Here is a 13,809-nt window from a genome sequence, read left to right on the forward strand (position 1 = left end):
CTCCAACTCCCAACTTGTGACACTATGCAAAAAGAAGATTCCCCATCACATCAAACTTGCGGTACATGCATGAAGTACTAAATGTAGATGAAATTAAAAACTAATTGCACAGTTTTGTTGTACTTTGCGAGACGAATCTTTTGAGCCTAATTAGTCAATATTTGGACAATAATTCACAAATACAAACGAAACGTTACAGTGTGCTACAGTGCTGTAACAGTAATTTGGCACCTCCCAAATTCCCCAACTAAACAAGGCCTAAGGATGGCCGAGTTTCTCTTTTCCACGGCTCTGGACGTGGGACGCGGGCATCCCAATTGAGAATTGACTATTGCTGTGACGCAGGTGGCCATCAACGTCATTATATTGGACTAGGTATTAATCATATATTAAGAAGTACGGAGGTATATTGAACAAGAAATTATCAAATAATTTTTTAGTAAGCAAAGGTATGCTTGAGTGGAACATTACAGAGATTCACGGACGTTGTGTGCATATGGTTACTCCGGCTTAACCCCTGAATTAGAAACATACTACACTGCAGACGTAAAAACTTATAGGTTTGAGACAAGGGGGCGATAAATCTAGGGTTTAAGCCCCCCCCAATTACGTACCTCGCTCTTTGCAGGCTCGTGGCGGTCGCGGTGTCCTCGACAGTCGCTGGCTCGCATAAGGGAATGCAGAGAAAAGAGGAAGCACGCGCGGCGCCTTCTCCGGTGACGGTGGTGAGGATCGGGGCCTCGGCGCTGTACCGGTCGGTCACGAGGAGGATCTTGCTGCCCAGGGCGGCGACGATGGCGGGGTTACGATCCGCCGGTACCTCGATCCGGAGGGCGCAGGGCACGGGGAGGCGCCGCAGCTTGTCGCCGCCGGCGGCGGCGGCGTCGGAGGTGGGCTCGAACGCGTCGACCTCCAGCTTGTGGATGCTGTACCCCATCTCCCAGTCGTCCATTACGAGGTAGAGGTGCTTCTGCCCCCGCCGCGGCCGCTTGGCCGCCGCGCCGTCGTCGCAGTGCTGCTCCCGCCCCCGCCGCCTGGAGTCGGAGGAGCTGGACATCTTCCCGTCTGTGCTTCGATCGGGAGAGAATTCCTCGTCTTGTGCGCGCGCGCCCGTTTGTTCATAGGATCCCTCTGCATGTATATAGGCTACAATTCAGACCCCGAATCCGATTTGAACTCGTGATCGCGGACTCGGACGTCACGTTACCGCCGTGGCACTTGGCAGCCGCCGGGGATCCGAGTGACACTGTGATAGGGCGATCGAAAAGGCTGACGTGGCAGTTGACCATGGGTCAAATCAAAATGTCAAAAGCATGAAGCGCGGAATCGTGCCGGGTTGCCGGCGGCTTCCCGTTCCTCGCGAATCCCAATCCCTCCGCACTGCAAGCCAGCGCTTCTTCCCGTCCTGGCGAGTCTCCGCACTTGCGAATCGCAGGCTCCCGACTCTTTCTTGCAGCAGCATACCCGGCAAATCTCAAGGGGACCTGAAGGGAGGAAGGGGGATGGGTTGGCCGTGGTGCCTAGCACTGGACGGAAGGTGTGGCAGCCGTCGGCGCCGGCGAATCGCGGAGAGAGCTGACCATCCGGAGGCGGCGGGCTTATCTGTGAACACTTCCAGGATCCAGGGGTATTTATGAAAAACATTGGACCGCGACTATTAATAGCGATCCAAATCAGGGGGTTTTCTGTAAATGTTCAGGCCGTCGGCATGGAGGTCGCCGTCGCCGTGCTTCCCACCAGCGGATGCCGTACATCTCGCGCCACCATCCGTCAAGAGGGAGCAGTGAAGCACCCAGCCGAGGCGCCGGAGCCGGCAATGTCGATCCCACGAACGCTTCTGCCTTCCACAGTCGGCGGGGCGAGCCACCGGGTTTCAACCGGACCCGTCCTCGCCTGTAGCCTCGAAGGCCGCCGCGCCGGAGTGGAGCAAGAAGCCGCGATAAGTGGTGGGACACGGGATGCACAGCGGAGGGGAATGACGTGCCCATGCAGGGGCCGCCCGGCCGGCTTGGGAGGATGGGGATGGCGGGCAATGAATGCAACGGAGGCCGCGATGGCGGACGGCGTCTGACGAGCTGATCTTCGTCGGCTCTCTCCGATCAAGGACGGCCTCAAACACGCCGGGAACTTGCGCCCGGATCAGGAACAGCACCGTGCACCAATGACGGCTTTCGGTGTATATGTGCATCCGTGGTTTGACTGAATGTCTGAATCAGGAAAAAGCAGGACACAGAACGGAATGGTAAACCTCGCTTCTTTTATGGAATGGAACGCCTCCACAGGGAAGTGGCGGTTTCTTCGAGCATTTCAGATGGTTTGGGAAATGTGGATCGAAGCAACGGTGTACCTACTGGTAACTGCATTTGCCTTGCCTGCAGGCTATTGCTGCTAAAGCGGCAGTCGTGGCTGGTGGTGCCCGTGAGGTGTTCGGCGTATTGCGCCATTCGACCAGGATTGCCTCTGATGGCAGGAGCGGACGGGCGTCAGTCATGAGATCTGTGGTAAGGATGCTATGCGTTGCCCCTTTTTTTTATTCATGTGCAAACCTTCAAAAACGTCTGATGCATCCATGCTTGTGACTTCATGCCTGATTGCCACTGGCCCATTTCTAACTAGCTCTTTCATGTCATGGGAGTAGGATTATAAAAAAACACGGTAAACGTTTTTGAATTCTAATCATTGTGAGGTGCCCCCACATTCTGGTATGCTTGTAGCAATTTCTGAGATTGATACCATCATTTGAAAAACACATTGAGCTACTCTTTTGAAACCACTAATAATGAGGCATCTGAGCTACTAAAATAAATTATGAGAACCAACTTATTTGAAAATTAATCCCAATTCAATGAGCAGCAAGAGTTAATCATTTAGATACTGAGACATATGCGTTGAAGCGTTTCTATAAGCAGGGCTAGGTAAGTCATACAATAACAAACGAATCTAGGCTCTAGGCATGGCAAAAGCTTGCTGATGCAAAAGACGAAGTTTTCTCCATGCCTGAGCAAATAAGTTTGCTCACAGAAACAGCTAACAGAAAATTCCCAGTCAACAAACATAGTTTGAACTGTAATACAAGCTAAAGTTTAGTTGAAAATGTTAAAAGTTTGACGCTGTGCATCCACTGCTTCAAGAAGCCTCTTAGCCACTGCACATGCATAAACTGAGGAGCCTTCAGGTACCTGCGTGAGTGTGGATGATGAAGCATTATGAATAGGCTAAATGATGCCTTCCATGAAAATAAAGATGTTGATGATGGAACATTACTATTGGTGCTAAGAGATAGTTGCGGGAAAAGACTTCTTGGTGCAACTTTAAATGAAAGAACTTGTATGTTACCTTGGTGTTAAACATGAATATATGGTGATCTCCTATTACCCCCCCAACTGCATGGATTAGGTCCAGTTGGAACTCATCTAGAACCTTTGCAGCATGAAACAAAGAGTTGTCCTTCTTCTTTTCAGTGAGCTTGATGTTTACTTCATCATCCACTATGCGGACATCAACATGGCACTCCTTTGACCTCCTCTGAACCCACGAGCTCCTTATGGCTCCAATGAGCTGATTGTCTTGATCATCCCTGATTGGCTTCACTGATGAGCTCTCACCATCAGCAGCTGCCTGATGATCCAACTTTATCCTCTTCTCCTTATTATTGCCATGCCTCTTCTGTTCCACAAGGATCTTTAGTTCCTTCACTGTTCGATTAAGCTCATCTATATACTCAATGGCATCGCCTACTATGGAAGCCCTGTCATTCTGGAATAACAGTAGTGCAATATTTTTTAGTTCCATCTCCATGAAATAAGTGCCCCCAAAAAGTACACCATAGGATTTCTATCTGTCATGTGATCTACTGTATTTTTCCGAAGTTAGCGAGAAGGTGCTGTTGTCTAATTGACTAAGATAAGTGAGATCAGGGTAACCTAATGAGGATGACATTGTGCTTTAGTGCAAAATTATATAGCACAAGAAAATTACAAAACCTTTTTTTTCTCCAAGTAAAACACAGGGTATTAGCACATAAAATTTGGACGAATGAGGTGAATATGAATACAGTAATATGCTATGTCACTTTAGTTATCAGCAAAGAACAGAGAAATTATGTTATGACAATCACGTTGAATAGGATATTATTATCAGGCTGCATATTCTGTAATCTATAAACCTATGTAACAAGGTGTAGCAGAGCTTAAAGTAGTGTTCAAGAGATAAGAGTAAGACCAGCAAAAGTTATCCCCTGTATATTACTTAATTTATGTTTATTTAGAAACCTACTCAGTATACATCAGGCAGATGAATACAGATTTTATGCTAACAATATTGCTCAGTTTGCATAAACTGCTGGATTATTTGAAAAAAGTTAGTGAAAATTTGGAATCAAATTGAGACTCTTGAGAGTCACTAAATTATTTTCAGCCAAAAGAGCTAATTTCTATTATGAAGAAATGATGAATGGATGAACCTTGGTAGGATTTGGGAAGAGCATCCTCAAAGTCCTGTACTTCACATTTAGCTGTTCCCGCCTCTCTCTCTCAGTTGCAAAATTAGCTTTTCCCTTGCCCTTACTAAACTCACCCTTCCCTCTTCTGCATTCCAGTACGCTATCAAACTGTCTGTCATCTACCTCCTGAAAAAGATCTCCTAGGCTTCCAGCTCCAATCATAACTTCTCTTTCATCCTCACCGGGAAACAGCCCATAATTCTGTGGCAGTGAATGGCATATATCATTTGCCAGATGAGGTTGAGTAGCATGATACCCTAAATGCACAGATGAATCACCAGTGAACATCAATCCATTGTCTGGAATTGCTGCTACTCCTGCAAGCTCACCATTAAGATCCAAATAGTTACTACCATTCAGCGCTGCATCACCAAAGACAGATGTTGCTGCAGGAAATGCTGAAGCAGCATTGATCCGAAGAAGATTTAGGAGATCAGGTGCAGGTGTGTAAGCACCATTTGGATACAGTGCAGCATCATATTGTTGGATCTCTGGTTCCACCAACATGTTTTCTGAATATCCTCCAAACTGATGGTTGATGCTTTGATCTTGGATAGTGCAGACAGAAGGATCCCAGCTTGCAGTTTCTCCTGGGGGAGCCTCTTGTTCCAAATCAATTCCTAGTTGATGCTGAAGGAGATTAGTTCCTCCTACATCTTCAGAGGAAAAAATGGTTGGACTGGAGAGTGCTTCCGTGGAAAAGGAGGGAACTTTGAATTTCTGCAGCTCAATGCTTGTGTCACCGTTGCCCTTAGGAATTTGAGAAGAGTCATGGATGAAAGGTCCTGCCATGAGACACTGATCATGGGAGCCTTCAAAATAGCCACCCCCAGGAATCATTTTGGCACAACAGTGCCTGCTATCTTCACTCCAAATCTAAATCAACACAGATTGGAAATTGGTAAGCATAAGAGTATCCTTTGAACTCATATTTGAGACAGAATGAAATGAAAAATGATGCCGAAGAACAAACACCATCGTACATGAGAATTGAATATAGCTACAATACAAATGGGGGAAATAGCAAGGGGGAAATATGACTCTGATGAATGTCACAGTAGATATGATTCAATCAGGCATGGAACATTTCAGTTGGACTGGTTGTTTTGGTTGTTTCAAGGGAAGGTGGAGCCGTGGAGTTGAAGCTAGGCAGTCTGGAAGTCTGTTTCTTTCCGTGCAGAGAAGTTTCTTATAGCTTGATTTTTGAGACATGAAGCAACTTTGCTTGTTGCAGACCTAACAAACTCCTTAACATCTTTTTTGCCCCCCACTAATCATATTCATATTGATGCGTTCGACAAAAAAAATCATATTCATATTGATGTTTGATAAAATATGCTTCAACCACCCAATCTCATAATTTGTGCAAAATACTGAATATCATGATATCCTTGATTAATCATTAAATGTAAGACTGATCAGCTGAACGAAGCACTAAATTTTACAATGTGTTTTTTTTAACTGTGATTATCAATTAAATTTTTCGAGGAACATAGAAATAGAACAATGGAATATGATTTGCATATGCAAACAGCAGTAGTAAGTTCAAGAAGAGCACATACCTTCCTTCCTTTCTCCCTTCCTCTCTTTCTTTCTTTCTTTCTTTCTTTATTTCTTTCTTTCTTTCTTTGCCTTCTTTCTTTCTTTCTTTCTTTCTTCCTTCCTTCCTTCCTTTCTTTCTTTTGCCTCAGCTGTTTTTAGTGAAGGGAGCTTTGTTTACAAAGTAGCAACTCAAAAACTCACAATACCAAGTTTCTGTGCTATGGCAAGGGTATTATAGTGGAAGGTCATGGAACAATAATTTGGTCACCACACAAAAATGGTGGGATGTAAAATAGAGGTTTGTGTCTGTAGCAATGACAATCATTTTGCTGAGGTATCCTCTTAACCATATAAGAATGGTCAAAGTAAAGGGCTATCATATGATTATTATTATTATAACCATTCTTGTTATTAAGAGACACGAAACGAGAAAGACGGAAACCTCACACCCTTTGGATTGGCATCTTTGATGCTATTCACCTGTAGGAAGTTGAAAAGTGTAAGTCATGCCTTCTGCCTTTTCACCATATTTTGTGAATGTACTGGTGCAGCTATACTTTGAGAAACAAAATCTTGAACTATGGAACTACCTACAAGATTTGCAATATTCGAAGAGCGTATCTTTGGGTATAGAATTGTGATACAGCATTAGTTATTCAAGCTCATTTGTGTTAGCACATACCAATGCTGTGTTCTTGACCTTGTGATTTCTAGAAGTTCTGGATTTTTCTCCCATCATGTTACTGGTTGTCAGTAAATCTAGAATCCAAACAGAATTTCTAAGGATCAAGTGCTAGGTAGTTGAATACATCACAAAACTGAGTTCCCCTCAAACTGACAATAGGAAACACCATGCATGGAAACTGCAGGATAGTGATGATATGTATGCTCCACCGCATGCCATTAGTAGCTCATAGCATAAGATTCCACTGTGGTCCTGTATGATTAACGGATCAGTTGTATTCAAGAACTGTACCATTTTGTTTTGCATATCGAAATCTCCGTATCGAATTCTCAGTCATAAGAACTGAACCTGTTCCACTACCCAAATCTTTATCATTATTTCTGTTTGAGTGAAATTTTTGTGCTCCTCTTATGATTGTAACTGTGATACTAATGAATACCGTCTTTGGTGTTTGATATTTTCTTGTCTTTTGGTGGCTTGTTGTCGTATATAATACTCGTTTAGCCCCTTCAGAACATTTCATTCTGAGTGCCCAATTTATTGCATTTATTGACATTTATTGCATCCTGCACTTCTTGCAGCTGTCCATGTGGCATCTGGTGCTCATGAGTTCACGTTCCAGAATTCCTTGCATCTAGGATGCACGATGGTATCAGGGGAAGTTTCAATCCTGATGCAAGATCTCATGCTTGCAGTGTTTACTACAATTATTTTGAGTGCTGCAGGCAGAAAAAAGACCTCATCATATCGGTGCAGTGCCTAGAAAGGTGCATCTTGACAATTGTCATTCACTTATAGCATTGTTTGTTTTGAAGTTCCCAATCAACATAGGTAAGCTTGGTTATTCGACCGCTTCAAGTGTGTGAAGAAACTAGCATTGCTAATGGGGCGTCAGCAGAACAAGCTTTACTTCAAAGTTGTTCAACTTTACATAGCCAGATTAATAGAAAAAGCTAATGATCGTAACCATTATACAGCTATGCCTGGTGGTAACAAGCTCTTCGGTTCACTGGTGAGCGCCCTGACATGGTGTTCAGCAAACATAATTTGTTATTATTCTCTTTGGCGTTCGTCCTTTTTTTTAATCTTTTGCAAACATGGTGTTCCTTTATTTTAACAAAATAGCGTGGACTTCATTATCCTGCAATGGAGGCTCGACCAGACTGAAGAAAGCAAGTAACCGTTTATGATCACTTATGAGATTACATACCTAAGAACACAAGAATAGCTTAGCTGCCTTCCTATAAGCTATTGGAGGATAGTGACTGAGATTGTTCACTGCATACAATTTATGCTCAATTGGTGAGGAATGAAGTGATTTATAGCCCTGTTATATGAAATCATTATTTGTTCAGTTTGAGTTTGGAATGAGCTAAGCCTTTCGCAAGATACAAGAACCGAGAAAATAAAGGGTAAATAATAAAGCTGTCCAAATGAGCCGAGTGAGTAAAGGATAATCGTTTGCAACTGAACATGTTTTTTCTTGTGTGCAGCAGTGGAAGGTCATGGCAAGAACAGACTTGGAGGGAGAAGGAGCCAGAAGGGTTTCCTCTGAAATCTGAATCAAGTCTGAGGAAGCAGAGACGGCGAAGTGAGGTGAGCCGAGTTCAGAGCACCTCTTCTCGTTGCTTCCCGTCCTTCCTCCTCGGAGGAAACGTGAGAAGACTTCTGCTAACCACCATGGCTCCGTCAGCTTGCGGCGTCCCGCGGCGCGGCCTCGAATCGAAGAGAAGATGCTGTGTTGCTTTAAAGGGGAGACGGGGAGTGGGAGACGTCCCATGTCATGCCCTCCACGCTTGGGCTGGATTCCTGGTGGGTTGCTGGGGACATGAGGAAAGTGTTCGGCGCAGCTTCGTAACGGCACATATCCTTGCAGAAAGAGCACACGGTTCCTCTGAGTCTGAGACCGCGAGACGTGCCAAGGACACATGTGTGTTCTCGCTTTCTGTTGCCTGCATGTCCAATGTGTTTTTGCTCAGTCAGTGTTCGTAGTCTGTGATTTCTGGAGGCATGAGCTGCGCTGCTGCCTGCGGGAGTTTGTTAGCTCTGAATCTCTGATGAACTTACACGATCATATCTGATGTAAACTTGACTCGGCTTTTGTGGCGGTGTTTTTCCTATGACCGAGCTGAAGCTGAACTGTACTGGAGAAGGAAAATGAGAGACTTGATCAACCAGCCACGTTCAATGGACCTCCTCATTCCTCCCGGAAGTGTCATGGAGCCATGGAGATGTCCAAGCCCGTGGGAGAGCTTACCGTTGACATCGGGCCTGTTCGCTTCAGCTTATTCAGCCGGCTTATCAGCCATCAAACAGTGTTTTCCTCTCACAACAAATCAGCCGTTTCAGCTTTTCAGCCGGCTTATAAGCTGAAGCGAACAGGCCCGAATCATTGGCAGTGGCGGTCGCAGACTCACCAAACTCTGGTCGTATTTCAGAAACAAAGAATCCTCTGCTCGTAGCCCAGCCCAGCTCTGAGCTAGGCCCCCATAAAGGCCCATAGCCCAACTTGAAACAAGCCCACCCGCAGCAACAAACTATCTCCTCGCTCGCTCTCCGCCTCTCCGGGACCCCCAGTGGACTCATCCCATCAAAACATTCTAGAATCGTCTGGAACTACAGATCACCAGCGCGGCCGCGCCTCTCGCGTCCCTCAGTTCCCCGCCTCTCCGCGGCGATGCGGTGGCTACCGAGGCTGCTCTCCCACGCCGCCGCGGCCGGGAGGCCCGCCGCGGCGGCGAGGTCCACCACCAGCCACGTCAGGGGAGGATCCCACGGGTTCGCCAGTGGCGGCTGGGATGGGTCGCCGGCGGTGCCCCGGGAGTGGCTGCGGAAGCTGTGGGGGGAGGAGCTGAGGAAGCGGAAGGAGGCCGCGAGGGTTATCGGCGCGTTCGCGAGGAGCTATCGGTCCGTGGAGGCTGCAGGAGCGGCCAGGGAGGCACCGTCGAGGAGCTATCAGTTCGACGACAGGGACCTCGATCCAGTCGAGGTAAGCGGATTCTGGAAACTCTGACTGCAGCTTCTGTTTGTGTTGTCTCCTTTCTATTGTCGTGCGTAGTAACATTTGCTTTGATCCGATGATATCTTAGATGATTCGATAGTTTGGATTATACAGAGCGCATGAAGAAAGTATACTGAATACTCTCAGATTTCAGAAACTAACAAAACTGGTTGGAATTGAAGGTCGATTTGCATCGTTAGGCTGGGTAATTAGTGTGTGTGAATCACTGAATCTTATACTGTCAAAATCAGTTTACTATGCTGCCCATCAGTTAACAATCTGTGGAAATACTGTTGCCTATTTCTTACTTTCCTGCCTCCTTTGCTTGGTTGTATCCTGCTACTGGATGCTTTATCCCGATTGGCACTTTCCCCTGTGGTCAAAATTGAGGGACTATTTTCTGTAGCTACTGGAATAATCGACAATATTTTTCAATGTGTTTATAGGCCAAACTGGCCCCTCTTCTCGCAAGAGCTAACCTCGTGATCGCCAGGGACATTGAGTGGGCAAGCATCATGTTTGCTTTTGAGCAGGTGACTTATGTGCATAGACTAGTGCATGCACAACTTACAGTTCTATTTTAGGATGCTTCTCCATTTCTTTTCATGATCTTATATATTGTTGTCTGAATTGCAGGAGAGCAGATATATCATAATGGACCCACTCTTTCCACAATCTGTAAGTTTTATCCTGTCCTAGTTATAATTGGTTTTCTTGCTCTATGATCCTCATTATATATTCTAATTCTATATGTCTTAAGTGTTGACTTTCTTGTTCTTCCAATGTCCAGCCAGTAGGTTTTATTCGAGAGAAAAGCAACGTCATCTTTAGGCAGGTATGTCTATGTGGTTGCTTGATCCTGAATAAACTAGTCTTAGCTTGTAATTTTGTGGATCGAATCAAGGGTCAAGATATTTCAATTAACCTGCATAGCAGTCCTCTAGTCCCTATGTTTGCGACATCTGATTTTCTGTTCAAACTTCAAACTAGTTGCATCATAATACTTGGTATTTTTGGATCTAGTTATTCTGATTTGCTCTATGTGTGGTCAATATTGTTAAGTGTACCTTGTCACTGTCTACTGTATTTATCTCCATATGAAACACTATCACTGACTCGTGCATCATGTGCTTATGCTACGGAGAGACTGAACGGCTATTGGTAGGATCTCACTTTCAGTCATTAATCATTACTGAGTAGGTTGGACAGATTATTGAAATTTCCTCATCAGCTCTTTTATTTTATCTTGGGTGATTTAGCGAAGAATTTGTTATTGTAGCGATTGAAGCAATTAGAGTAGGCAGTGACGTTTTACTTAAGACCACACAGTAAGGCACTTAAATTTAATATATTCCCTTGTAACGTTAAAGGTAGTAAAATATAGCATCTGAGGTTAGCATAATAAACAAAGAGGAGGAACCATTGGAACTCGTGGCAAATTGCTTGCCATCCTATTCTTTGATCTTCTAAATGGCGATGTTTCTCTGTTTGTTTAGAAGAATTTTCTGTATGCTTGTTTTCTCTTTTGAGGTATATTCTGTGTAGTGCTTGTTGATTGAGTTTCATTGCCTTATCAAAGTAGCTGGTATAAGTATGCCAGCTTTTGTTGCTAAAAGTTAAATATGCATTGGCTTTATAATTGTGATTGGAAGAAAGGGCTGTATCTTTATAATTGACTTTTTTACTTCTCTTGATGGTGCAAATCAAATCCCCTTTTTGTTCATGTTCAGCTACTCAGAACAAGACGGCCATTTGTTGCAGAAATAACTGATGCTATGGGCAATGAGATATTTAAGGTAATGCTTCTTCAGGCCAATTTGACTTTCTCTTGGAAATCTATTTAATTATACTATCGGGTTTAGGTTCGCAGGCCATTTTGGTTTATCAACAGCTCAATTTATGCAGAAGTGGATGGTAAGGTATGTAAATGTTCTTCACTAGATTGCTCTAAGGTGGGAATATCATCTGCATATGAAGCTATGGGAAGTGCTGATAAAGCTTCATTGTTTGGCTTTGGTCAGGAGATAGGTGTAGTCCACAGGCGTTGGCACCTTTGGCGGAGAATTTATGACCTGTACTTAGGGTAATATGGTATTCTTATGCATTTCCCGTATCTCGTTGACTAAGTTCAAATTTCCCAGTTTATTGTGTAATTCTTTTCTTGCTAGCCTGCCTGAAACCATCTTGTTGTATTTCAGGAATAGGCAATTTGCAGTTGTTGAGAATCCGGGTTTCTGGAACTGGACCTTTAGCCTGGTGGATGAAGATGATAAACTGTTGGCTCAGATTGATCGTAACTGGAGGGGCATTGGCTTTGAGGTAATATCCTTTTCAGTGCATACCTATTGAAGCATAAAAGTTTCTTATACCTGATTGACATTCATATGGATGCATGCTCTCATGCACCGATTGTGTGCTTGACAGCAAACAATATTTTTCAATTTTCAGCAAGGTATAAGTCAATATTTTAAACTCAGATAACTAAGCATCGCCCTTCCAAATTGTTGTGGCACTTTCGCTTGGCATCTCTTCCGCACATGGAAAATCTTGCACCGAACTGAACATACCATTGCCTGATTGTATTATAGTGGTGTAGCATCATTTGAGTACATGTTTCCTCAGCTTCACTATATTTGCTCCTAGACTATAGAAAGAATGGGATGGTAAGGACTTATGAGTTTGGAATGATTCCCTCACTGTTAATACCACTGTAGCTCTTCACGGATGCTGGCCAGTATGCAATTCGGTTTGGTGACGAGGGACTAAGGCAGAAGTTTGCCCTCGCAGCAGATGTAAGTGTTCTCATTTGCATTTGTTATGCCTGAACGTATGGGTGCAGGTGCCCACCTTGCACAATTAACTGCACTTTGGCCTAATCCCAAACCCACGTCTCATGAATGTTCCAGGTCGAAGAACTACATGTTGCTCGGCAGCTGACTTTGCCTGAAAGGGCCGTGGCTCTCGCCCTTGCAATATCCCTTGACAGTGATTACTTCTCTAGGAGACGTGGCTGGTAAGTAGCTGTTTCTAGGCGTGTCTAGATGGATTCTGTTTTACAAGTAGTTTGGCTGAGCTCCTCTGTTGCTCCAAAATTGATCAAAGTGCCTGCTGCTTTCAGGGGACTTCCTTTTCTCATTGCCACAGAGTAGACACACGCAGGCCGCCATCGCCTGTACACAGGGGGAAAAATGTTGTTTCTCATTGTTGATACAAGCTTAGCAGTCGTACCGTTATCAGGCGATTGGGATCATCGCCAGAGACAGGAAATGGTTCCTGTGTGACTGACTATCATAAGATTGCTGGCTTCATTCTTCTGCTTCACGCGAAACCTGAAAGTGGAGGTTGGCTTGCCTCCAACTTTGCCACCCATGTAGGTTGTCGCAAAGCGGAGATTGCTGAAGTTTTTCCTTTCTTCTGTATGCCTAGTGCTAGTGGAGGCAATGCAATTGTGCAAATCTTTGGGGGTGTTTGGAGACGAGTTGCTAAACTTTAGCAGGGTCACATCGGATGTTCGAATCCTAATTAGGAGGACTAAATATTAGTTAATTATAAAATTAATTGCACAAATGGAGTCTAATTCGCGAGACGAATCTATTAAGGCTAATTAATCCATCATGGACTAGTTAGGCTTAATAGATTCGTCTTGTGAATTAGATTCCATCTGTCCAATTAATTTTGTAATTAGCCTATATTTAATACTTCTAATTAGTATCAAACATCCGATGTGACAGGTGCTAAAGTAAACTTTAGCAGGTGGTATCGAAACACCCCCTTTGTTATGGAGGTGCCACAAGCTCGCTGAAGTTCTAATATCGAGTGAGACTCTGAAGCCGAGTGTTATTACTGCTTATTTCATGTGGCACTGAATGTACGTTGCCGAGGACTACGCTCTACCTCCCGGGAATGCCCGAAGAGCCTTTTATTTTTTAGCAAGCCTAAAGAGCCTTGCTTTGCTTAGTTGCTTAGGGGGTGTTTGGATACTTAGATACTAAACTTTAGATACTAAACTTTAATAGTGTTACATCGAATGTTTGGATGCTAATTAGGACATCGATTTAACAGTGTTACATCGAATGTTCG

At 44.4% G+C, this 13,809-nt stretch overlaps 2 protein-coding genes across 2 annotated transcripts; one reads left to right on the top strand and one right to left on the bottom strand.

The window, feature by feature from the left end:
- Window positions 1-2,885: 2,885 nt before the first annotated feature.
- Window positions 2,886-5,424, bottom strand: LOC101766433 (transcription factor EAT1). Its single transcript, XM_022828784.1, has 3 exons — window positions 4,463-5,424; window positions 3,337-3,756; window positions 2,886-3,179 (listed from the first exon to the last, which is right to left on the bottom strand). The coding sequence occupies exons 1-3, from the start codon at window positions 5,339-5,341 to the stop codon at window positions 3,084-3,086; spliced, it is 1,395 nt and encodes a 464-aa protein (XP_022684519.1). The 5' UTR covers window positions 5,342-5,424; the 3' UTR covers window positions 2,886-3,083.
- Window positions 5,425-9,300: 3,876 nt separating this feature from the next.
- On the top strand, window positions 9,301-13,184 carry LOC101766854 (altered inheritance rate of mitochondria protein 25). The gene is made up of 11 exons (XM_004976620.4): window positions 9,301-9,717; window positions 10,176-10,262; window positions 10,366-10,407; window positions 10,520-10,564; window positions 11,460-11,525; window positions 11,592-11,648; window positions 11,751-11,812; window positions 11,928-12,048; window positions 12,444-12,521; window positions 12,636-12,742; window positions 12,848-13,184. The coding sequence occupies exons 1-11, from the start codon at window positions 9,406-9,408 to the stop codon at window positions 12,876-12,878; spliced, it is 1,008 nt and encodes a 335-aa protein (XP_004976677.1). The 5' UTR covers window positions 9,301-9,405; the 3' UTR covers window positions 12,879-13,184.
- The last annotated feature ends 625 nt before the right edge of the window (window positions 13,185-13,809 follow it).

Source organism: Setaria italica, chromosome VII (assembly GCF_000263155.2).
Source record: "Setaria italica strain Yugu1 chromosome VII, Setaria_italica_v2.0, whole genome shotgun sequence".
NCBI lineage: Eukaryota > Viridiplantae > Streptophyta > Magnoliopsida > Poales > Poaceae > Setaria > Setaria italica.